The 27,233-nt window shown below is 41.6% G+C and overlaps 1 protein-coding gene across 1 annotated transcript in view; it reads right to left on the reverse strand.

The window, feature by feature from the left end:
• LOC311065171 (limbic system-associated membrane protein-like) overlaps positions 1 to 27,233 on the reverse strand; it is a gene marked incomplete at its 3' end in the record, with an annotated part of 292,933 nt that overhangs the window by 40,631 nt on the left and 225,069 nt on the right. Inside the window, exons 2-3 of the mRNA XM_084085388.1 lie at positions 11,837 to 11,981; positions 8,124 to 8,211 (exon numbers count right to left, since the gene is read on the reverse strand). Of these exons, the coding sequence (XP_083941514.1) occupies positions 8,124 to 8,211; positions 11,837 to 11,981 (233 nt within the window). The remainder of the gene's footprint in view (positions 1 to 8,123; positions 8,212 to 11,836; positions 11,982 to 27,233) is intronic.

Below are 27,233 nucleotides of genomic sequence, written 5' to 3' on the forward strand. Positions count from 1 at the left end.
TCAGGCTCTGCACTCTCCCTGTTTGCATCCTACCTAACGGGTCGCTCCTACCAGGTGATGCTGAAAGGATCTGTGTCAGAACCACACAGGCTCACTACTGGGGTTCCCCAAGGCTCGGTTCTGGGTCCTCTTCTTTTCTCTCTCAACACTCTTGGTGCTGTAATCCACTCCCATGACTTTTCCTACCACTGCTATGCCGATAACACCCAGCTGATCCTGTCATTCCCCCCCTCCCACACACAAGTGGAGGCACGCGTTGCTGCTTGTCTGGCTAACATCTCTGAGTGGATGTCGACGCACCACCTGAAGCTCAACCTGGACAAGACAGAATTGATGTTCCTCCCGGGGAAGGGCTGTCCGCACTGAGACATGGCCATCACCATTGATAATGCTGTGGAGACGTCAACTCGGACTGCGAGGAATCTGGGTGTGACCCTGGGCGACCAACTGTCGTTCTCGGCAAACATCGCATCAGTGACACGGTCCTGCAGATTCCTCCGCTACAACATCAGGAGGATTCACCCCTTCCTCACGGAGAAGGCAGCCCAGGTGCTCATCCAGGCTCTTGTCATCTCCCGCCTGGACTACTGCAACTCCCTCCTTGTTGGTGTTTCAGTCTTAGGCTACATTGTATAAATAAATAATTCATTTAATTCATTAAGAAGAATGAAATACCTCGGACTCGCCCCTTAAAGACTGGGAGTCGGACTCAAGCTCAAAGACCTGACTCGAACTCGAGCTAAGAGACTGGTGGGCATCTCAATACAGTAGGCTATTGCATATTGCCCACAATTTTGTGAAATTTTGTGTCAAATTACAGGCAAACAATATGGAGCATGAAAACCCTGTTTGACAGTCATTGAAACATGAATGACACACGTGTGTCTAATTTGAAGAGAAATCTAGTTTCAACTATCACATATCTGATTCTGTATTTAAAGCTGTGTATTCTGACACTGTAGTTTCCACAGAGTGACAGATGATATATATTTGATTATAGTGTATTATGTGTGGGTTGGGGCCTCTACTTTGAGTCTAGCCCAGGGGCCCATGGGCTTCGTAACCATATCTAAAACTTCACAATAACAAGAGCATGTAAGGGGTTAATCTATGCTTAGCAACGAGCATGGAGGTCAACACTGAGAATTCATCAGCTATAGAAATGTCAGAGTGTGTAACCTCCTCCTCCAGTGCTACAGCTAGCTGACACAAACTGCTCTTTAGCTGTCAAAAACAGCCTGCCTGACAGGCTGCCTCCAACATGCCAGTAAATTAGATCATTCACGGTGTGTTTGTGTGGGTGTTGTGGGCGTTGTGGGCTCGTGCGAAACAATATGAGTGTGCGTTTGTAACTTGGCACTGTGTGTCTGGGTTCATTATACTGCAGTCCCCTGGTACTGCAGTATAATGAACTGGGTACAGTGCACAGTGTATAACCTGTACCAATGAGCTCTGATGTGGCCATTCATTTCAACAGCACACACAGTAGTTGATTGATCCATAAAGCACTATACTATAGTATACAGTACAGTGCTGTAGGCTACTGCAGTTCCTCTCTCCTATCTCACTGCCTGTCTGATGTCCTCTTATGTGAAACCCAAGCCCAGATAAATACTAAAGGATGCCAGATGTTAGATGCCAAAAATATAAGAAAGAGGCAAAGATTTGGAAAATAGCCGATCTACAAGGAGGCGTTGTGAGCTGCTATTTTCAGAATATTTATCCGTGGAACCGAGTCTCAACTCCTACATTCCAAGTGCTTATCAGAGGTGGCGGTCCCCAGTTCAAATATGATTATTTTTGGGGGTCATGGCCTGAAAAGGTTGAGAACCACTGATGCAAAATGCAATGCAAAAATGCTGAATAGTATAACCAATATGAACAACTTAGTTTCTATTTGACAAGTAAATATACATTTTATTTAACCACTTAAGCCTTATAAAAAATATTCAAAAATGGCCAATCTACAATAGCCTAATGCCATACCCAAAGTAGGGCCATCAGGTTGAAAGTGATTAAAATGATCAAAAGTGATCAAAAAAGTCAATGGATGGCCAATATATCAGCCAAACTGATATATATGGGTCTGGCTCTTGTATGTCCCGATATAATTTCACCACACAGCAGTGTGTTTTCATCTGGTTATGAACTAAAGATATGACCCATTAACAGCCTTTTGAAAAGGTCATGTGAATTGATGTTCTTGCTGTGGGTTCTATGGCAGCAAATTGCCTCCTCTTCTCCCACAATCCATTGTGTCCGATTATGTGGCACTTGATCATTGGAATGTCCCACTGAACTCCCTGAGTTTGTGTCAGCGCTCTCATTTGTCACTGATAATGTGATGGTTATAGCCAAACATAAAGACTATCCTGTTGCTTTCTTCCTGCTGTGGGGTTTCCACAACCACCACCACCCCCCGGGACTGCAATGAAGTAATCCATAAAACAGAAGAAGGCAAATCTGTGGGATGATCGTTACCCTGCCTTCCTCTTTCAATGAGTATGATAGTGTCCCAGGTCTTTTAACCCATTAGAACCGGGAAAGCATCTGTGTCATATTAGATTTTAATCTCTTAAACCATATTTTATACTTTGGCCATTCAAAAATAGCAGATATACAAGCTCATAGCGTGCCACTTTGTGCCACGCTATGAGCTTGTAGATCTGCTATTTTTGAGATGGGGTGGTCCGCGGCCAAATACTTATCATTTTGAGCGTCCTTGACATGAAAAGGTTTGAGCACCACTGATACAGCAACATACGTTTTTTTTCAGAATCAGAATCAGAATCAGGTTTATTGTCACATCAAAGGTTTACAGAAGTAAAAAAGTGGGTGAAATTTGTTTTCGTGCATAGCTCCCATCGGAACGTTATTTCCATAGAAAGAAGAAGGGGAGGAAGAAGAGGGTGGAGGGGCAAGTGGAAAAGGAGATCAAACAAGAGAACAAAAAGCAGAGCATAGCAGCAATGTATACTGTGCATGATATACTTATGGACGTTAGTTAAGGTGCTTAGGGAAAAAAAAGCACAATAAACGACAAAAGTCAGTGCGTTATGGGATTAAGGTGCAAAATGTGTCGACCGCATAATCCACATCAGGTAGACTGGCACTGGTATAATCCGCAAGTAGGTCCATGAGGCCTTTTTCCAAAGAAAAAAAGAGGAGCAAAAAAGTCACTTGTACCTGGGGTATTATTATTTTTTTCACAGAAAACTGTTTGTCGCCAGGCCGAAAGGCATGGCGAGAGAGTATGTTTTGCCCCCCTTCCATCCGTCCGTCCGTCCTTTCGTGTGTCCGTCCTTCTGTCTGTGAGCAGCTAATCTCCGCCACCGTTTGCCCGGTCGCTGTGAAACTGCGCACACACACTCCCTGGATGCCACAGCAGAACCTCTGCCCCACATTTTTCAGATCAACCTGTCATAGCGCCACCATGAGGCCGACTTTTGCAAAACATTTTTTTAATATTACTCCTACAGATTTTCTCCAAAAAACACACAAATCGGTACACAGTATCTCTATAGTCATGTGATCAACACGGATCTGTCCGATTTTCCATATTCCATCATGATTGGCTAAGATTGGCTTCCAAAGTTTGCAGGATTGGTTCATCTTGAACAAAATGCCTCAAATCATGAACGCAGCATGCACTTTCCGTGCAATTTTCCACGTACTGTACATTCCCACTTGGCACAGGAAGAAATGTCACTTGAAAACGTTCAAATCAGCCACATGGTGGCGCTATAACAGGCCAATTCACGTTTTTTAGCTATAACTGCACCGATCTGCGTGCAACTTTGCATGCACACTGCTTAGAGGCTAAGGAAAAACCTTTGCCCTGCATTTTTCACATATGCCTTTTAGAGCGCCACCAGGAGGCTGAGTTTTGTAAAACACATTTTTTGCTCTTATTCCTTCAGATTCTGTTAAAAAATCACGCAAATCGGTACACAGTATCTCTATAGTCATGTGATCAAGATGGATGTGTCCGATATTTCATATTGTATCCTACTTGGCTAACATTGGCTTCTAAAGTTTGCAGGATAGGTCTGTTAGAACAAAATTCCTCAAATCATGAACGCAGTGTGCGATTTCCGTGAAATTTTGCACACACATTCCCACTAGGCCGAGGAAGAAATGCCACCCTTTTCACATTGGCCTGTTATACCGCCACCAGCTGGTCTAATTTAGCCAACCACATTTTTGGAACAAAATGCCTCAAATCATGAATGCAGTGTCCGATTGCCGTGCAAGGCCTAAGAAGAAATGGCACCCTTTTCACATTGGCCTATTATAGCGCCACCAGGAGGCCATAATAACCTACCCGACCTGGCGGAGACCTGTGCTCCGAGGAGCACTTTTTCTAGTTTCTATTTTTATTTGGAAGACATTTGTAGAATCGGCCTCAGGTCTTAAAGGGTTAATGGGTATGACAGTGTCCCAGGTCTTTTAATGGTGGCAGTATGTCTCAAACATGACCCCATGTCGTCGACCCGGCAGTGTGCTTTCATTACCAAAGCTGGTGAGGTTCTACTAGAAAGGAACAGCGGCCATAATTGGAAAAAACTACAGGATCAGACAAAGTACATTTTGCGGTGGATGATAAAACAGTGGACTCTCATGCCCCACCATGTGCCAACCGGGTCACCACACACGACAGGTTTCGTAAATAAAGGCCAGTTTTACACACCGTTCATTCCGTTTAGATTGAACATGAAAACTCTCCACGTGTCTGGAGCGGGCCCTGGGCTGGCTGTCTTGTGTGGGGAGTCGCCCGTGTGATTGGACTGCGGGTTTGACTTTGATGTTTCCAGCCTATTAGGATGCTCAAGCCCCCCATGTGTGTGTGTGTGTGTGTGTGTGTGTGTGTGTGTGTGTGTGTGTGTGTGTGTGTGTGTGTGTGTGTGTGTGTGTGTGTGTGTGTGCGTGCCAGCGTGTGCATGCATGCGTGCGTGTGATCCTTCAAGCTTTGTACACCTTTCTTTTTCATGTTTCTCCCATTCTTCTTGGCAGAATCGTTCCAGCTCACGTATACATGATATGTATTGCTTATTTCAGTCTTGGTTTGATTTGAACAGATTTACGAAACACTTCCAAAACTCAGACGCTACCTACAGTACTTCAGCCCATAGATTAGGCTCCAATTAGCAAAATCAGTCCATACATTAGCTAGTTGGGTCTGGGTCTTATCAGCCTGGGATCGAATCACGACGGAGGCGTGACGTCAGAAGCGGACTTGAGGTCTGCTTTCTTTTTCCCCTTTTTAAAAAACATCCTTTACTCTTAACTTAATTTTCTTCTACACGCTCAGTGGTGAAAAGTAAATAAGTACATGTACTTAACTACAATTTTGAGGTATTTTTATTTTTACTTTTTTCAATACTTTTACTTCTGCTCCATTACATCTCAGAGGCAAATATTGTACTTTTTACTCCACTACAATAATTTGAATCCTTTAGTTACTAGTTACTTTGTAGATTTAGATTTGTATTAACCACAGTGCATTAACCACTTCAGACCTATACATACTTTGGCTATTTGATCTATTGCCACATGTTTTGCACGAATGTCAGCCATATGACATATGTCTGACATTATATGCTTACCATTATAGTTAATGTAAGCTCCCATCGGGAAGGTAAACGTCCATTCACATTAAGGCGTTTTAACAATCCTCATATTTGTCAGGTTGCTATTTCAATCTTGGTTTTACTTGAGTTTCTGCGTTGCCAACATAAGTTAAGTCTAACAGACTCTATAAATCTTTCCCAGACGCAGCGCCAGAATGAATCTGGTGGGAATTATAAAACAAGTGCATGAGAGCTCTAAGGATTATAAACAGGCCCACGGTCTGTATACAACACAAGAACTTCTGTTCAGGCGGTGATAAGACCCAACCAGATTTAACCAGGGGTGAAAGTGGCTTGGAGTTCTTGCCGAAACTATGCCCACACTTTCTCCTCATATTGTTTTCCTCATGCATGCATCCCATGCATCCAAATTGCATTCAATTTCTTTATGCCTGTACAGTATTGGGAAGAAATTACAAGCACATGCTATCATGCATGATTTATTTAAATACACTTGTAATGTGTTGTAATGTTGACACAAAAATCGATCTCAAACTCAACAATTAGCCTTCTTTTCATGAACAGAAATAACAAATTAAACTCTTTTGAAATTACAAGCACATAATTATCGATATAGGCTAATGTATAGCAAAATGAAATCAAATGGTGGGTGTACCACATCATTTTAACACAAATCTTCAATATCAAAATCAAATTCAACAATTTATTTTGTTTGAAATTAAATTTAAAATAAGCATAACTCATAACTAAACAAACTATCCTAATCATTTATCACAATGTTTAGAATGTTGGTGGAATTTAGAGAGTGTGGTTTTGAGGGGAAAACAATAACCCTTTAAGCATTAGTGTTTTGCTGTAATCCATTTACTGCTCAGTGATCTGCTCTGGTGTAGAGCCTGCCTACTGTATCCGGTATTTTGCACAAAAACACACACATAGCTACGCACAAAGGCCATTTCCGTATCCAGTCTAGTTGTGCACGCATGCGCACCACAGACATCAAAGTGAACAAATGCTTGCGAGTGAACAGAACCTCTCCGTGGGGTGGGGTAAATAAACACAGAAAACTGAAAACGGATTACACAATACACACTGGAACGATTTAGAAGCACTTATAAGAAAAGTAACACTTTTGTTGAGCTAACATTGGTACATGTGATCGCGGCAGGTTATAATATGGACTTTTGAGAGCAAAACTTCCCACTCTTCTTACCGGTACGCCGGTACGGCGTGCCTGCACAGAATCTTTTAGTGGAACGCTCGTCCCGGCTCACTTTCACCCCTGGATTTAGCATAAATTAATAGTCTATGCAATCACATTACAATTCAGTAAAATGACAGCTCATCTCCACGGGATGCTGTTATTTCACACACAAACCACTGCTTAGGAATGAATAGGCTGCCTATTAATAGATAAACTCATAACAAGACACAGATAATGTTGGGGGTTGTAGAAAACATTTTAAATACAAATAAAAAACAATATTTTTGCCATGAGAAATTTGCAGTTTGATTGCAACTGCGTAACAATTTGCTTGGTTACAGGCTTAAAGGTTCTATGACATTCATTTTCCTGAACTTTGAACATTCAGTGGATTTGCTATGGTCTGTGGTTTTGTGAATAATTAGGCTGAAAAGTATTCTGTGATTTCCCAGGCCATTAATCCCGCAGGCCATTAATCCCGCCCTCTCCTCCTCGCCCCTCCCCTCCCCTATCCTTTCCTTTGGGGGGCGGAGCAGAGGCGATGATTGACAGGCAAAATCCCTCAACAGCGACACCCGCAGGCAAAGGTCGCCACTGCTATGCCCTTTTGCTGATCATGTGTAGGGCACTGTAGTGTCATGTGAAGCGGGCTTAAGTTCTATAAGATTAAGGAAACATAAATTCACTGTGGTAACACTTTAACTAAGGTCGGGACTATAATTCTCGTCAAAAATGCAGAGTAAAACCAGGGAGGCGAGATACATGCTTTTTTCTAAATCGATTAACAAGGAAGTGAATGGAAGAGGAAATCTTGGGATTACGTGATCTCGTGGATCTGTGTGCCTGAGTATGAAATGGTCACTCGTGTGTCAGCGAACAGCGCCATCTATTTGAAAAAACACTGACAACACCAAAACACGTCAAATTCGTCATTGGCACTCTGGGCTTTTGGGAGAAAACACGTCAAAGACGTCATTGGCACTGAAAGAGTTAATATAAAGTCTTACCCTTAAAGCAAAGTGCATTTTCTGACATGGCTGAAATAATTGCATAGATTTAATTTATTCTGCACCATTTACGAATTGTATAGCATTCACCTGTCATCAGCATTTTTTTAGAAAGTGGCAATTCAGACTTCCACAAAGTCCATTTGGCTCCATTTGTATTCTCTCACACTGATGATTTTACAGTTTAGATTGGGTTCCCAGAGATTAGAACATGGTATTGAATGGGGGCTAGAGGCCTAATGCATATCAAACTTGGGGTCTATGAAATGAAAAAAAAAAAAGAAAGAAAAAAGGGTTGAGCATTAGTGAGGTAGACATTACCTTGTACAATGAGGTAGACCTGTGAGGTCTTAGGATGCTGTTTGGTCTGTATGGTACATGTGTAGGAGCCCTCGTCATACACATTCACCTAGAAATACAGAGAAGAGAAGAGAAGAGAAGAGAAGAGAAGAGAAGAGAAGAGAAGAGAAGAGAAGAGAAGAGAAGAGAAGAGAAGAGAAGAGATTTAATATATCAGTACACCTTAATTGTCATTTTGGTTTAAATTATGTTGTGGTGTCATTTGGCTTCTCAGAAGACATACAAGCCTTTAGCATTAATATTTAAAGTGATACCCCTTTTATTTCACTGTAGTTACTGTAGGGGCTCTTCAAAATCTGAGCAAAAGGCTATTCAAGTCCTTGTTCCGGCCCTTAGATATTATCATAATCATAATCATAATTTTTTACAACTATCAACATTATCAGTGATGTTTACGATGAACCAGCCATATACTGTAGTTAATGCTTCTGTTGTAATAAAGTGTCGAAATCCAATGAAACTGGTCAGATGACCAATGATATCCAATGAAATCGACAGGAAGTGGAAAACACACAGCCTAGGAAACAGGTGAATAGAGTCTAAGATCCCTATTCCAGAACAGAGAGAGGAAGAAAGCAGCAGAGCAGAGCAGGACACTGCTTTCTGCACAGACAGACACCACATTGATAAAGAGCCTTATAGCCTTAAAGACGGGGTGCTGTGATGTTCAATGATTGTTTCCCACCCTAAAACATAATCATCAGGTATTATGGTTATACTAGGAGGAAGATCTTTTTCAAATAAGTGTACAGAAATTGTTAAAATTATGTTTTTATACGACACGCCTCCAGTTCATTAAGTATACCTGGTTCTCACCTTAGCACCTCCTCCACCACCTTAGCACCACCCACCTGTCCTAGTCCCTCCTCCTCCTCATGCCCACACCTGCTGTGTTATGATGATGAGGGGAGGGCATGTTTTTACTCTGTCACTAAAGCGCTGTTTTTCTATTGGCACGTTTGACCCTCAAGGTTTCAGCCTCCAGGAAGAAACTCAAAGTAGTCAGAGTAGTCAGAGTAGTCATAAAACACCATAAAAACACCACCAGGGGGCTCAATAAAGTTCTATCAACCTCATAGACACATGAAAAACAGAAAAAGTGCAAAACCATGGCACCACCTCTTTAATTCGTTTAAGTTGTTCTGATGAAGCAAACTTCTTTTGATGCCCAAGTTTTCTTTTTGTTTTACCTTTGTGAACTCTGGTGAGTTTGTTTCTATTAAAACTGGTGAGTTTTAATGCTATCCTGTTGCAGTGTGCACAGGTGGCTTCATGCTACTGATTAGCCAATTAAGCTGAAGTGTGAGTCTGAGTACAGATAGTAATCCAGTATCAAATGTAATCTAAGAGTGTTAAGCATACTTTAAACCAATCAGAGATGAATATAAGAAAGAGTTTTACTCTGAGTAATGATTGTGGGCCAATTAGTGACTTGTATTGTATTTTATTGATTAATATGTGTGTGTGTGGGGTATGTGTGCTGTCTGCTAGGCCTCATGTTTGCAGCCAGCCACTCTGATGGCTAGGTGAAGAGAAATACTGTGAATTAATTGATGTGCCTTTGGGTTAAAGTCAACTAAATATGTAGTGATGTTAATACCCGCTGAGTATAATTAATACATTACAGTTAATTTGAATTCATGTGTACATGCTGTGCTAAAAGTGTACTTTTGCATATTCACACTGACTGAGGTTTACATTGTATCACCTGCTAATATTACTATGGTCAGTGTACAGTACACTACAGAGTAAAGTTGATTTACTGAATAGTAACAGATGTATTCTGCTTCATGCAGATTGTTTTTTTTGTGCAGTTGATTCTGTTGATCAATTGAGAGCAGAAATCCCAGATAGATCAACAATCCAAAGATTCTAATCAGCTGGTCATCTTTCAGTGGTGAGGAGCCATTGAGAGGTCTTCATCATCTTCATCGTCGGTGCAGGAGCACACCAGTTGAGGATGCCAAAGAGACAGATAAGATCTCACTGCAGGGTCTGAACTTAAGGCCTTTCAAACTAAATACTACCCGGGTAGATATAACAAACTGAGCTCAAACAACTTGACTGACTAAAACATTGAATTGTGACTGACTGACCAATTGTTATTTTGTGGGGAATTTGTGCTTATGTATGTGTGTGTATTTTATTTTATTAGTTTAGGGGTTATCATTTCATAGTTAACCTAGCGAGGTAAAATAAAGTGCCATTGACCGACTTTGGCTAAAAAGTGAAACATATCCCGTTGCTTCATTCACTCCCTGAGCCCAACCTGATTCCTGAAATTATATTCATGCAAATTTTGTATTTAACAACAGAATTTGGTGTAGCACTGCAAGTCGCAAGTGTGACATATGTAAAATGAGCCATGAGCAGTGCATGACCTCATGCATCACTTCCCAGAGATGGACCTCTCTTTGGACTCGTCTTTGCCTCACAACAACGTGTATATTTCTGAGAACAGATGTGTTTCAACTCATGTTACTGTCACACACGACGCATATAAACGCTGTGTGTGACCCCCTCCTCTTCATGCTCTTCGATGACCACTTCTGCCTGGCCATACAGCCCTGTGACCTGCTTTGACCTGGGCGTTCCTACAGACCGCCCTCAGCCTGGCTCTGCTGAGACGAAAGGACGGATCGGACGGATCCACAAAGTTTGCCTAAATCGACAACTTCACGCTTTCACCCTAAATCCAGTGTGAATCTTGCCTGTACTCCACCACGTCGCCAGGACAAGACAACACATTACACATTACAACCGTGGTGTGCGGTAACTCAGGAACACCTTTGAATAAGATCAGTTCAAGCTGCTCATGGCATATCATTTGATTGTTATTTTATTTAACTGTGTTTTCTTACAGGATTAAAGTTAGGTTTAGCTTTCATCTGAATCCAGCTAAAACCTTGATTACATTTAATGTTGAGATTTTCCATTTTATTAAATGTTGCATTAAATAAAATTCATTTATTTTTTATATCAAATCAAGTTTGGTCATTGCTCAAGTTGTATTATTATTCCTGATAGAACACTGCAATATGTTGACACATCTTAGCTAGGCTATGCCGAGAAAATAACATTTCCCCTTTAAATCTTATAGACTTATTGGAATAAAATAATAATTGATTATTTTATAATCTTTGATTATTTTATTGGTGGTTTTAAAGTTGAGGGTTATATACAAATTAAAAATCCAGAAATGGATTTTCATGGTGCCCCTTAACATGTGTACACTTCATTTTGAATACTCATAATTCCAAATGTATGATTAATAATGTGATTATTAATAATACCACCGATATTGAAATCTGCCCACATTCACTACTAGACTTATATGTCTGAAACAGCAGTGCTACAGAACGGCTACAGAACGGCTACAGAAACATCATATCATACAATGAAGAAACAAACATCTAAAGATGTAGCACCAACTGTTCATTATTCTCTATATTACGAAGTATTGTAATATTCTACCTTCCGTGGGCACATGGAGAGCTAGAACAGAGAGACACATTAGAGGTGCAACGGTTAATCGAACTGATCGATTTAACCGATTCGAGAAAAGAATCAATAGCTGTAGCCCTAATGTGCATTGCTCTCTATAAGGTCATAATGTGTCATTAGTCACTAGCTCTACTCTGGAGTAACTTAGTACATTTACTCAAGTATTGTACCTTCTGTATGCGTAGACTGTACTCCAGCTGTCCTTTGGTCACCAGATCTACTCTGGGGTCCAGGGACCACTTGTCCTGACCAGTGAAGATGATGTTGGATCGATTGAGCCAGGCCACCTTGGACACTTTGTCATCCACATAACACCTGTGGACACACAGAGAACAAGAACAGAGATGTGAGGAAAGCTAATGAGAACAAAGGAACACTTTTGATTCATGTATTTTTGGAAACAACATTTTTAACTAAAATCTTTGCTTCTGGGGGGTCCCTGGAACAACATATTTTGATAGGCATCGGCGACCAAACACATATTTTGGTTTGAGAACCACTGATATCATAGCAACACAAGTTTTTCAGACAACTGTTAGGATTTAGAAGACATTTGTAAAGATTTGTACAAATGTTCACGGTTCTTAAAAAAAATAGCAGATCTACAAGCTTGTATCGTGGCACCGAGCTTGTTGATCTACTGTTTTTGGAATAGCCAAAGAAATCAAAAAATGACAAAGATGTGTTATCGGTCTTAATGGGTTTAACCTGCCTCTGTTCATGCTGTGACAAAGAGACAGACTCTGCTAGGCAGCAAGTGGTTCCAGACAAAACAAAGCCCCTCCCCTCCCCATGGGGGGACAGGGGAGCAGATGTGTGTAGTCTCATCTCATCTCCTCTCAGCTACATCTGGCCCTGTGTGACATGACATCCATACCAAGACCTCGAAGAGGGTGTGAATTTGCATGTGAGGCGCATCCGCTGTCGCCTCGCATTACGCTTCATACGTATTGCCATTGATTCTCACGTCGTCTCGCATTTACAAGCAGCAACCACCCCCAGTCGCCCCCTCGCTTTGTGGCGAGATGTGGCGCAGGCTCCCGCGCGCGCCAAACGGGAGTAAACAAGAGGATACCGCTGTCTTTATCCATCAGGAATGATATGCAGCGGTGGAAAAAGTACTCAAATGTTTTACTTAAGTAAAAGTATCAATACTGCAATGTAGAAGTACTCTGTTACAAGTAAAAGTCCGGAATTCAAAATGTACTTGAACTACCCAAAAGTAAAAGTACAAAAAATGTTTGAAAATAGCATATCTACAAGCTCACAACACATCACGATGCGACACGTTGTGAGCTTGTAGATCGGCTATTTTCAAATAGCCTGGGTATAAAATAAGGCTAAAGTGGTTAATGTGTTTTACAATGTAATAATTTATATCAAATAATTGTAGTGGAGTAAAAGTACAATATTTGCCTCTGAGATGTAGTGGAGTAGGAGTAAAAGTATAGACAATTGGAAATACTCCAGTAAAGTAAAAGTACCTTAAAATTGTACTGAAGTACAGTACTTGAGTAAATGTTACTTTACACCACTGATGATATGCTCACTCTTAGAGCACAGAGATGTGGGAGGTGCGTAGGAGGGAATAGACAGAGGAGAAGTAAGAAGAAGAGGAGAAGGAAGGAAGGATGGACGGACGGACGGACGGACGGACGGAGGAAAGAGGAATTTAATCGGATATAACGTCGCTGTCGGGTGGAAATCTTACTACTTCAAAACCTTTCTTTGTCTGGAAATGGGGAAAATAACCTGTGTTCATGGATCCAATGTAGTTAGTAGGCCTATTTAGCGACAAGCTCTTGTTAAAACTTTTCATTGGTTCAATATTTATAAAATCCACAGACATACATAACCACTTTTCTTTCAAATGTTTTGAAAAATAGCGGAAAATAGCTGATCTGCAAGCTCACAACGTGTCGCAAACAGTGGTGTAAAGTGACTAAGTACATTTACTTAAGTACTGTACTTAAGTAAAACTTTACTGGAATATTTCCAATTGTCTATACTTTTACTTTTACTCCACTACATCTCGCCCCCTCGCTTTGTGGCGAGATGTGGCGCAGGCTCCCGCACGCGCCAAACGGGAGTAAACAAGAGGATACCGCTGTCTTTATCCATCAGGAATGATATGCAGCGGTGGAAAAAGTACTCAAATGTTTTACTTAAGTAAAAGTATCAATACTGCAATGTAGAAGTACTCTGTAGTCAATTTTGAATTCCCGACTTTTGCTTGTAACAGAGTACTTCTACATTGCAGTATTGATACTTTTACTTAAGTAAAACATTTAAGTTCTTTTCCCACCACTGGTTATTATTTAGCGACAAGCTTGTTAAAACTTTTCATTGGTTCAATATTTATAAAATCCACAGACGCACGCACGCACGCATTCACCTTTCCACTATAGCCGCTCACGTCCCAACTACAGGCGGGACACACTCTCTCCCTCCGCTTGCTGCACGGTGCCGCCGAGCATGCTGGGTAGTTACTACATCCTGTTCTGGCTAATGAGCCGGTGTCCTGGAAGCAGAGAGCGTCCTATCAGCTGTCAGATCAGCTGTACAGGGCTGTCTGCTGACAAACCAGCTGTTATCAAGGTGTGTGTGTGTGTGTGTGTGTGTGTGTGTGTGTGTGTGTGTGTGTGTGTGTGTGTGTGTGTGTGTGTGTGTGTGTGTGTGTGTGTGTGTGTGTGTGTGTGTGTTCTTCGTGCAGTGGTGGAAGGTAACTAAGTGCATTTACTCAAGTACTGTACTTAAGTACAATTTCGAGAAACGTTTTTTTTACCTTACTGGAGTATTTCCAATTTTCTATACTTTTACTTCTACTCCAGTAATTCACAGAGGCAAATATTGTACTTTTTACTCCACTACAATTATTTGAATGTAGTTACTAGTTACTTACAAAACATACATTAACCTCTTCAGCCCTTTAAACTTTGGCTATTTGAAAATAGCTGATCTACAAGCTCACAACGTGCCACAATGCGACACATTGTGAGCTTGTAGATCTGCTATTTTCAAAGGATGTTTATTGAAATGGGACATTCTGCATATTCAGTTTAACTTTTGGTCCTTTAAGTGTATTTTCACTTGTAACAGAGTATTTCTACATTGCAGTATGATACTTTTACTTAAGTAAATCATTTTAGTACCAGACTGATTGTTTGGCGTTTTTTGTTTTCTCACTTTGCTATTCAGTCAGGCCTATTTGACTCGTATTTCACAAACATCACCAATAACCAACACATTCTCACTTCCAACTCGCAATATATTGCCGCTCTGTCATTTTCACCCCCTAATGCGTCACTATAGGACTACTATAGGACTATAAAAACTAAAACGCACGTATTAGAGCTTCAAAGACTACTCGAATTGGGGTATTGACCAGCTACCTCGGTGGCTAACCTGGTATAGCAGCGCTTAGCTAATTACCGCAATCTCCAGTGATCGAATCCCACCCAGGGAACTACTTTTATTTGTCTCTCCCTTTTTTTTTTTAGGGTTAGGGTTAGGGTTAGGTTTAGGTAATTGTTTTGTGAGATTAGGGTTAGGATTAGGTTTAGGCATAGTTTTGTCAATAGTTTTGTCAACATGCCTAAACCGTTTCAGGAGCCCCAGGCCATTTTCTCCCGTTTGTGAACGTCCCGCCCCTTGGAAAAAGGGGACTTAAGAGTGTGGGGAAAAGTGGAGTAAAGTAAGTAAGTACATTTACTTGAGTGCTGCACTCAAGTATTTCCAGTTTTCAATACTTTTACTTCTACTCCACTACATTTCTCTGGATAATATTGTACTTTTACTCCACTACAATTATATGAAAACTCTAGTTACTAATTACTTGGTAGATTTTGATTATTACACAAAACATTAAACACTTCGGCCCTATATATATATTTCGGCCATTTTAAAATAGCAGCTCTACAAGCTATGCGAAACATTGTGAGCTTGTCTTCTCTCTCCTCACTTCCATCTCTCTCTCTCTCTCTCTCTCTCTCTCTCTCTCTCTCTCTCTCTCTCTCTCTCTCTCTCTCTCTCTCTCTCTCTCATGCTCTCTTTCTTTCTCACCAGGTCCATCTGGTAACTTTCATCATGTTCTGTGTCTTTCTGCTCTGTGTGTGTGTGTGTGTGTGTGTGTGTGTGTGTGTGTGTGTGTGTGTGTGTGTGTGTGTGTGTGTGTGTGTGTGTGTGTGTGTGTGTGTGTGTGTGTGTGTGTGTGTGTGTGCGTGCGTGTGCGTGTGCGTGTGTGTGTGTGTGCATGCGTGCGTGCGTGCGTGTGTGCGTGCGTGTGTGTGTGACCCTGGACAATTATGCAGAGAGATCAATGCTTGATACTATATCTCAGTCAGGTAGCAAGTGGCCTGCCAAGGCCGGATGCAAATCTGTGTGTGTGTGTGTGTGTGAGAGAGAGAGAGAGAGAGAGAGAGAGAGAGAGAGAGAGAGAGAGAGAGAGAGAGAGAGAGAGAGAGAGAGTAAAGTAGGATATAGAAGTAAATCTAAAGCTGTAACAAATCAATGTCAGGTCATTTCTGTGTTGCCCTCAAAGTATTTTGTTGGCCCAGATACTCGCTGTATGGCAGGTTCAATGCATTTCCACACACTGCTCTCCATGCAGCAGGTTCAATGTATTTCCGGTAAGGATTCGGCTTCCCCCTTAGGACAAGGCTTAGCCAGAACAAAGCACTGATTTAAATATCCGCTACAATAGGGCTGTTGCAAGGCAGACATGCGCAAGTGAGAGCGATCAGTGGTGGAAAGTAACTAAGTACATTAACTTAAGTACTGCACTTAAGTACAAGAGGTATTGTTCTTTACTTGAGTATTTCCAATTTCCAATACATTTACTTCTACCCAAATATTATACTTTTACTCCACTACATTTATTTGAAAACTTTAGTTACTAGTTACTTTGCAGATATAAATTATTAACTTATAAAACATGCATAACTACTTTAGCCCTATTTTATACCTAGGATATTTAAAAATAGCCGATCTACAATGCGTCGCATCGATTTGGGAGCTTGTAGATCTGCTATTTTCAAACATTTTAGTACTTTTACTTTTGGTACATTTTGTACCAAAATACTTTTGTACTTTTACTCAAGTACATTTTGAATTGCAGACTTTTACTTGTAACAGAGTACTTCTGCATTGCAGTATTGATACTTTTACTTAAGTAAAACATTTGAGTACTTTTTCCACCACTGCATTTCACTGGCCCCAACTGTGACTGTAGAATTATCCGAGCTTTTCAGCAGGGAAGTTTGCGTAAAATTATTGCCATGTTATATGTGTGTATTTTTCTGCTTACTTAAAATTGTATAAACTAAAGTTTAGTAGAAAGGGTAAAACAAATATGCAGATTGTGAGGGCCACGGCTCTGGCCTGTGGCCTCGGATCCAAAGCAGAGGATGTGACATGGGGGTTGCATGAGAGAAACAGGAGAGTGTTGATTTATTATGTCAGATAAAGGAGCTGGAAAACAATGGTCACTGTCACAGCACAGATCTAGGGTACTGTGTTGCCACTCTTAAAAAAGCAAGTCAGGTTCGACATTTGGCTTGGGCGCGGATAGACTGCAGTAATATCCCGGAGGGAATTCAGAAACATCGTTTGAGTTTGATTTTCTAAAATGATTTTCTAAAAATGTTTAGTATGTTATTTAGCATACCCAATAGTAACAGAATCCATTGAAAATACCTTCTATAAATGATTTGGGGTTTCAACCATATACCTATCTAATATTGGATTCACTGGAAACAGACCACTAGGGCACTAGGGGGCGATCCCAACTTGCTTCCGATGGTTTTTGAAAACCTTATGCGCATACCTAACAGCATGCCAAAAATCTAAAACTTGTCACCAAGTGCACAATTGTTATGATTTTTTATATATCCCCTCCCCGCGTATAAGCATGTTAAGCTCCCGCCAGCCATTGTGGACGCCAACTTGAAAATTATGCGTTTCTAGAAGTTCGATTTTCAATTTTTTTTTGTATGTTATTTAGCATACCCAATAGTAACATAATCCATTGAAAAACCCCTTCCATCAATTATTTGGGGTTTCAACCATACCTATCTAATATTGGATTCATTGGAAACAGACCACTAGGGGACGATCCCAACTTGAATCCGATGGTTTTTGAAAACCTTATGCCCACACCATGCCCCAAAAATCGAAAACTTGCACCATGTGCACGATCTTGATGATTTCGGCCGAATTCCCTCCAAGCTATAAGTGGAAAAGCTTGTATTACATGATGTAAATATTATGTAATTATGATTATATTTCTGATGCGTTTATACTTGATGCGTAGGTCCATGTCAGTAATGTAATTTGTTGTTGTTGTAGTTTACGTTTCCTTTCCTAGGTTTTATTACCTAACTAAACCTAACTAGGCTAAACATCTTGCTAGTAGAATGTGAGCCTACTAGTTAGACTGACTTAGATGTCTGACCTGGCTAGACTTGTTGGTAGAAAGAGAGCCTACTGACTAGCCGTAGTTAAAGATAGTGGTTTAACTGGCCGCTTAGCAGAACGATTGTCTGCTAGGGGTGTTAATGTATGTTTGTATTGTCATGGTAGTATAATAACATCATCAAAGACACTGTTTGAGTAATATCTACTTTTAACTCACACGCTCAGAGAAAGCCAACAACCCTTTCCAAGTGTAGGTTACCTAGGTATATAGAGCTTGAAAGACAGCCCATGTGACCAGGTAAATAATTGGACAGTGACCAACTCCCCCACCTCCTAAAGAAAGACACATTTGCTTACTCTGTGAAAACACGTGCATAATAACACGTGAATAATTTACACCCATATGTCTGTTTGTGTATAATGATCAACCTCATTATCGAGCTAATTAATTAGCATCTGAGTCATTAGATCCTAGATGCTAGCCAGATGCATGAACATTGTTAATTCAGGTCTTTGTAGCAAGGTGAATGTGTGTCTGCATGCATGATTACCTGTGTGTGTGTGTGTGTGTGTGTGTGTGTGTGTGTGTGTGTGTGTGTGTGTGTGTGTGTGTGTGTGTGTGTGTGTGTGTGCGTGTGCGTGTATGTGTGTGTGCGTGCGTGCGTGCGTGCGTGCGTGTGTGCGTGCGATATCCCCGGTTCAGAAGTCACATTAATTATTTGGGTTCATAGCATTTGAAGATTGTTTATGAAACCTCTTTTGCAACTTTAATGAAGCATTTAATAAGGGGAAAAGGTACGGAAGTAATCATTCGTCTTGTGTATGATCTTTCTTTGAACAGAGCGATTGCAGCGAGGGTGTCACGACCCAGAGGACTCCGATTTACTGCTCCTGAACCTCAAGTCATCTGTCTCTCTCTCCTGTTCTCTGTCTGTCTGTCTGTCTGTCTGTCTGTCTGTCTGTCTGTCCCTTAGATCAGTGGTTATCAACCTGTTTGGGGCCTTTTAAGACCTTTTTAATACCTAAAAAAAATAATAACATCAATGCATCAAAAGTAATGACCTAAAAACTAGCCGATCTGCAAGCTCACAACGCCTCGAAACGTGAGGAGTTGTGAGCTATTTTCTGTATTTATCTGCGGAACCGAGTCAAACAAAATGTTATGCCTCAACGCCTACATTCTCAGTGCTTGTCAGGGTGCGGGGTCCCCAGTTCAAATATGATTATTTTGAGGGGTAGCAGCCTGAAAAGGTTGTGAACATTGTTAGGAGAGGAGAGGAGAGGAGAGGAGAGGAGAGGAGAGGAGAGGAGAGGAGGGAAGAGAAGGATGTAGTTGTTGTCCCCCTGTGGCCAGCAGTCCAGCAGTGCACAGGATGAGTTCATACACAGATGGGATACAGAGAATAATGGGGAACAAAGTTAACATGACCTCCCTTACCTCACTATGACTTGCTTTCAATCACTGCTCCCAGCACCCCCCCCCCCCCCCCCCCCACACACACACACACACACAGACACACACACACACACACACACACACACACACACACACACACACACACACACACACACACACACACACACACACACACACACACACACACACACACACACACACACACACACACACACACACAAACAAAACACAACACCAAAAATATACCATAACAAATATGGTATGCAGGATTTTTCAGGTCTTGGTTGATAGAAATCAGACTTGGCAAGTTAATGGCCCAATTGGCAGAGTTAACCCATTAAAGCCGGGAAAGCATCTGTGTCATTTTAGTTAAAAAGCAGTTCATATTAGTGCTGTCAGAACGAATTTCGGTATTTGAAAATAATTCAAATGAGATTGTTTTAATAACATTCGAATGCTAAAATTGCCATTCGAATTTAGTTAAAAAAATAAAAATAACGACTGTGTGTGGTCACGCTGAGACACACCATGTTGGTTTAGCCCTTAAAGTTTCCCCCCATAAACTTTACTTGAAAGTTACATTTAAAAAACTTTAATAATTATAACAACAGTGAAAGTTTTTATGTAACATTGTCTGTCTGTAATGTAGAGGAGCTCAGCTCTGCTTCTCTCTGTCCGTGTGCATCATGCAGTTAAGCTGTAGCTCCGCCTCAGCTGATCTGCAAGCCCACAACGCGTCGCTGATGCAACGCAGTGTGGGCTTGTAGGTCAGCTTTGTTCCCTGCGTGACACTGTTGTACACCGAAGCAAAAACAGGCAATAGGCAGCAACGCACAGACATAAAGCGGTGATGGGTCACGACGAGAGAGAGACCCAATATCACCTATATCACCTGTCACCTCCACCACTGACATGTGCCACTGACATGTGCAGAGCAGCAGCTAGCTGTCAAAACCAAGCTGCCTCAATCATTAGCTCTTAACACTTTAAACTTTTATACAAAGTACACTGGACTACCGGAGGTTGCGTGTGAAAAATGGCTTTTCCATCCTGGATATGCAGGACTTTCCACCATTGTCCTACCGGTCCCCTGCGCCTAAGCAACTTCCACCTGCTGGAGCAGCCGGAGCAGCGACGACCTCCCAACCGGCTGCAATTACCATCCAGACCGCTGTTGAGCGCAGCACCAACCCGCAGAGCCGTGGTGAACGGCCGGTGGTGGCTCCCAGGTCAAAAGTAAATGGCCTCGGTCCCTCGCAGAGCCAGGGTAAACTTCAGGTGGCAGAAGCCGGGTCTGGGTCAAGCTCCAGTGGGTGCACTCCCCCGCAGCGCCGCGGTGAGCAGCCGGCGGAAGCTCACCGCGTTTAATGCATTTTATCCATTATTTCATATTTCGGCTATTAAAGCATTGCAGATATACAGTACAAGCTCATAGCGTGGCAAGAACAAGCTTGTAGATCTGCTATTTTTTGGAAAATCATGAACATTTCTTCAAATCTGAATATATATTTAAATATTAAACATATTTACTCAAATCTTTGCTTCTGAGGGTCCCTGGAACAAAATATTTTGAGATGAGGGTCGGCGGCCAAATACATATAAGTTTGGGGGTCCTTGACATGAGAAAGTTATCCACTTATCAGAGGTAGCAACAATAAGAGGACAAAGAAGGGCATTTAAAATGCTGAATTATTTTGATGATCACTGCTTTTATGATGCTAATTAATTTGAGCAACTGGTCAAGGACCTCTTCAAATCACCTTTCGCCTCATAATGAGTCTGACACCTTCTTCAACACACATTCTTTTGTTCTCATGTATATGGATGTCTGTTGAAGGGAAAAACGGGGGTGTGTAGTGACAACTTCTTTTCAGGGGCAAAACAGTGCCTTTTTAAGGTCAGAACAGGGAGGGAAAAAATGCATTTTCAGGGGACTTTCAGGGAAAGAACAGTAACGTGTGAAGTTTTGAAGTGGCACATCTGTAGGTTTTTCAGAAAACTGTTTGGATTTAGAAGACATTTTAGAATTGGACTCAGGTATTAATGGGTCAAGGGTGTGTGTGTGCATCTTCTGTCTACACAAAGTGTGTGTGACACAAAGATGTTTTGCTCTGCTGCCAAGGTGCTTGGTCATAACGAGCTGGTGACGGATAACAGCTCTCTGAAATGACAGCAGGAGGATCAATGGAGAGAACAGAGTGTCACCATTAAACCTCCCGTCAACTCATCCCACTCGCTCTGAAACATCACTCTCTCTCTCTCTCTCTCTCTCTCTCTCTCTCTCTCTCTCTCTCTTCTCTCTTTCTCTCTCTCTCTCTTTCTCTCTCTCTCTCTCTCTCTCTCTCTCTCTCTCTCTCTCTCTCTCTCTCTCTCTCTCTCTCTCTCTCTCTCTGTATCACTGCCTCACTGTCTCTTAATCACTCACTTTTCTGCTTTCCTACAAAGCCCTCTTCTTGTATCCTCCCGTTCTGCTCGTGCACGTCTATACTGTATATATGACAGAATGAGTGACACACATGATTCATGATGATTTATGTCCACATAAACAGAAGTACAAGAATGCCTTGTATAAAGGACATAAACACTGCCAGTGCAGTCAGATAATGGGAACACAGCCAGTTACAAAGTGCATATAAGGCAGAACATTGTTACATACAATAATGCTGGCATACAAACACAGCAGACAACAATCATGGGTAAAGGAAACAACGCCTCCTACAAATGAGCGGCTTCCTATAATAGCTGATATTGAGCAATTGTGTGAGAGTCCTCTTTTAATATGTAAGGAAATTAAATACCTTGGTGATGTCCTCACCGATGATTGGATGGACGACAGAGATGTCTAGACAATGTAGAAAAGTCTATGGACAGGCCAATATGCTGCTACGGAGATTTTCTATGTGTTCTGTTGATGTTAAGTGTTCACTGTTCAGAGCCCACCTCTGGTGCGCTTGAGTGATGTTTTGTTTTGTTCTGTTTTATATACATTGTATATTTTATACTGCTGTCTCTTTTTGTGATGTCTTTTTTTTTATATGGACCCACAGGTTTGGAATAAATAAAGATTATACAGTATATATATATATATATATATATATATATATATATATACATACACACACACACACACACACACACACACACACACACACACACACACACACACACACACACACACACACACACACACACACACAACCCTCTTAACCTCAGAGCAACACCATAAAAATGTCTGTTATACTCAACCCCAATTAACAAAGTGGTTAAACACAAAAATGTCATTAGAAGGAGGGAGATGGGGGGGGGGGGGTGGGAGCGAGTGGAATGCCATAAACCAGAGCTGTTGAGAGAACTATGACAATCCTGTAGATTCATGTTGTAAACAAAGAATATTCATCTAATATTCAATATGCAATCATTTATTGCCAATACCAACTTACAGTTGATTTGGGATTTGTTCATGTGTGCAATAACAAGAACTAAAATAACGTAGAAGTTACACTTGCCATCAGGCGACCTGCTGTTCCAAACACTACTCTATCATTTCAAACATTACTCTATAGTTCCAAACATTACTGAATAGTTCCAATAGTGATTGATTTTGTTGATAGGCAAATAACAACTTGTTATGTACTTGGGCTCCAAGATACATAGTTTATTCTCAGTTCTTATAATGTATTGCTGCTGGTGATTTCCCTTTCTTCAATTCTGTTTTGCCTTGGCATATAGCTGCGCCCAACGTGCTGCTCAATATCTGCCCACTGCTGCTAAGGGGTTTTAAATGCACACGATAAAGTATGGCTACTGTATAATTATGCAAATGTACTGGACATGGCCAGTGAAAGTTTACCGTTTCCCCTAAAAGACACAATACAACCTCCCAGCATGCACTCTGGTCCTATTGACATCACACTGTGGGCTACAAAAGCTTAGGAAAGCACCCAGAAACAAAACTTTAGAAGCAACGTCTCAATGAACCTTTTTTCTTCTCGAAACACTTTGAAGTGAAAACATACAATAATTACAGCGTAAATAGGAGGTTGGGGCACAGGACCATTTATCCCTGTTTCCTGTGTGTGGATTAAGCCTGATAAATACTCCACAAGAACAACCAACGTCAGTTTGGTTTGGGAGGGCTCCTCGACCCAAAAAAAAGAGGAAAAAAAAGAAAAACATATTTTCCATACTTCTGTTGGAACAGATGGTTAAATTAATACCTGGATATCACGACACAATGTGGGGAATTGGTGTCGGAGGCATGGAGGTTTTGCCCTTTTTAGTGCTAGGTTGTGCTTATGAATGGTCAATAGAGATTTCAGAGGTGTTTGTACCTCCTGGAAGTTGGCTTGTGTCGCTTCCAAATTACTGCTGCTTTTCCCTTTGCTGGCAGAATTAACTTGAAGCTGGGCCGAACCAGTTCGGGTTGTCCCAACATCTCTGAGGCACCGAACACCCGACATTGGTTCTGATCCCGCCTAGCTGAACCTCTGAATGATGTCACATTTTGGTTTTGGACCAGCCAAACGGTAGAAACGTTGGTTGTTCTGGTGGAGTATGCATTGGGCGTGAACTCCTACACCTCCTTACACGTATTTCTCTCATGTTAAGACAAGTGGAGAGGGTTGAGGCTTGATTCTCGGGGATTCAATAGAAAATAGTTAAATGTTCTCACAAATAATATACTGTGTGTGTGTGTGTGTGTGTGTGTGTGTGTGTGCGTGCGTGCGGGCGGGCGGGCGGGCGGGTGTGTGTGTGTGTGTGTGTGTGTGTGTGTGTGTGTGTGTGTGTGTGTGTGTGTGTGTGTGTGTGTGTGTGTGTGTGTGTGTGTGTGTGTGTGTGTGTGTCTGTGTGTGTGCAGATGTGTACGTGCCTGCTAGCATACATGAATGGAGGGGTGCATGTAGGTCAGTGCATGTTAGCAGGTGTGCATGTGTTAGCAGGGGTGTTCTTTCATGTTGTTGCACTATTGTGTGCACATGTCCGTGTGTGAGGGCATGTTGTAGTCCATAATTATGCTGCATGTGTTAGCAGATCTAAAAGGATACAATCTGATTCAATTGAAAATAGTTAAATGTTCTCACAAATAATATACTGTGTGTGTGTGTGTGTGTGTGTGTGTGTGTGTGTGTGTGTGTGTGTGTGTGTGTGTGTGTGTGTGTGTGTGTGTGTGTGTGTGTGTGTCAGAGATGCCCACAAGTCTTTGAGCTCGAGTCCGAGTCGAGTCTCGGGTCTTTGGCCTCGAGTCCCAGTCAAGTCTCGAGTCGAGTCCGAGTCGAGTCTCGAGTCTTTAGCCACGAGTCAAAGTCGAGTCTCAAGTATCTTGAAAAAAAAAAAAGTTTTTTTTTTTTGACTTATTTTCTTAATGTATTTATACGATGTAGCCTAAGGCTGAAATACAGTTATGATGGTCCATAAACCCAACCCGAAATGAGAAATGCACAGAATGATTGTTTATCAAAATAGTAGGATACATTCATTTAGGCTCCTTTGAATCTTATGCCACATAGTCGGAGAAAAGGTCTGTCGGATTATCGCATGCCTCCCCAACTGCGGAAGGCACAGGCTCACACACAGCTTGACCAAGGCTACTGCTGCTAGTTAGTCTACATAATATGTTTTATTAAGGAAGATTGACATATCAAAGTGTTTGGGTATAGCCTACATCTAGTGCGCACTGCTTGTGCTGTCCCTGCCTTGAGTAATGACGCTCCTACAGCCATGGACCTCCCCCGACGACCCGGTACACAGTCACATACAGTAGCATAAATTGTCCAGTTTCAGGAAAGATATATACTCACGTTGGCTGTTATCGTTTACTTTCTATTTCCACCATTCCAATGGATAACCAGGGGTGTGTAAGCATCTCTGAAGTAGCTCCATTTAGTTTCCTCTGAAGTGACGCAGTTATGTCCATTGTATTGTCCCCGTTCGCAAAGTGCAACTTTTTCATCATCCACCTTTGTGCAATAATCCCAAACAGAGCTACAATATTGTGACAACTGCCAGCTATAATCTAGGAGGCTACTGTAAATTTACATCAATCATAGCCTCTCAAACCCAGATACATTGCTACGACGCGCCACCATATGCTGCATGTTTTAGCAGATCTAAAAGGATACAATCTGAACACACAGTATACGGTTCGTGAACCATCCGTCCCAAGCAGGGCTGTAGAGTTGGCACCATGTTCACTATCTTTACCCCGTTACGAATTGTTTAGCTTTTAACCCATTTAGACCTGAGGATCTAAAAACACCTTCTAAATCCTAACCTACGTTTTCTGAAAAACATTATATATATATATATATATATATATATATATATATATATATATATATATATATATATATATATATATATATATATATTTGTGAAATAAAGAAATCATATTGCTATATATCGTCTATGTTGGGTGGAAACAATGAAAAAATGTTCAAAACATGTTCAGGGTACAAATTCAAAAATAGTAAAAGTAGTCTGCTACTTTTGATGCTTTTGTGGAGAGAGAGGCTGTAGTAGGGTGTTCATTTACAAAATAAAATTAGATAAGATGTTTCTGCCCAACAGCAACAATATAGATGCTTTCCCGGATGTAAAGGTATGATAACGTATAGGCTTTGCAGGTCTAAATGGGTCAAGGGCTTTTATCGTCACCTGTGACCTGAGTGAACAAAATTGATACGGAAGCCGGCGGCAAGAGCATGTGGCCGTCACAAAGTACTTTGCTGTTTTCCATCAGTTTAAAGTGATGTGGCACACGTCTCAGGCTCAGTGCTGGCGTAACGGACCAGGAAAAACATATTAGTGCATTATCTCCTCCGTGTCAATGAGAGCCTCTTGAGAGCCTCTTAATATGTTCTCTCTGTGTGTGTGTGTGTGTGTGTGTGTGTGTGTGTGTGTGGTGTGTGTGTGTGTGTGTGTGTGTGTGTGTGTGTGTGTGTGTGTGTGTGTGTGTGTGTGTGTGTGTGTGTGTGTGTGTGTGTGTGTGTGTGTGTGGTGTGTGCTCACTGCTCACGCGTGCGTGCGTGCCTGCGTGTGTGCGTGCGTGCTTGAGTGAGAACTTGTGATGAAATGACACTTTTTATTACTATTAGTATAGCACAGTAGTGTATTACCATGACTATCTCCCCTCTCACTCACCCTCTCTCTCTCATCCTCTCTCCCTCCAATGAAAAGGAAAACAAAAACATCTTTCACTCTTCCATTTCCTTGGCCTCATCACTAGCTCGCCATCAGGCGGGCGAGCTAGTCGCCGTGCCGAGCGTTGCAAAGTCCGCTTCAGCCGACTCAGCAGCGTTTAAGTTAATATCCCGATAGGGACAGAATCGTAACTCATATCCACATGCACATTTTGACTAGGGGGAGTCAAAATGTCCCCCCCCCCTTCCAGTCAAAGTTTGACTTCTTGGGACGTCTGTCCGACTAATCGTCTGTCCCAAGAAGTCACCTGTTTACCGTCTTGGGAGAACGGTTGCAAAGAACAAGAATGAATGTTAAAAAAAACTCGGAGCGAACCAGCCTGCCCTCCCCTCCCCTCTCACAATTTGTTTTGGATTAGTCGCTCTGTTTAACGCATTCCCTGCCAAAGACGTCTTTTGACGTTTGTACATCAAAAGCCCAGACCGCCAAAGCCGTCTTTTGACGCCTGCTGTGTGTTTTTAGTTTTTACATTAGATGGCGCTCTTCGCTAATATATGAGTGACCATTCATCCTCAGCCTAATCGCTCAAGAACAGA

Source organism: Gymnoscopelus microlampas (genome assembly GCF_963454915.1).
Source record: "Gymnoscopelus microlampas genome assembly, chromosome: 17".
Lineage (NCBI taxonomy): Eukaryota > Metazoa > Chordata > Actinopteri > Myctophiformes > Myctophidae > Gymnoscopelus > Gymnoscopelus microlampas.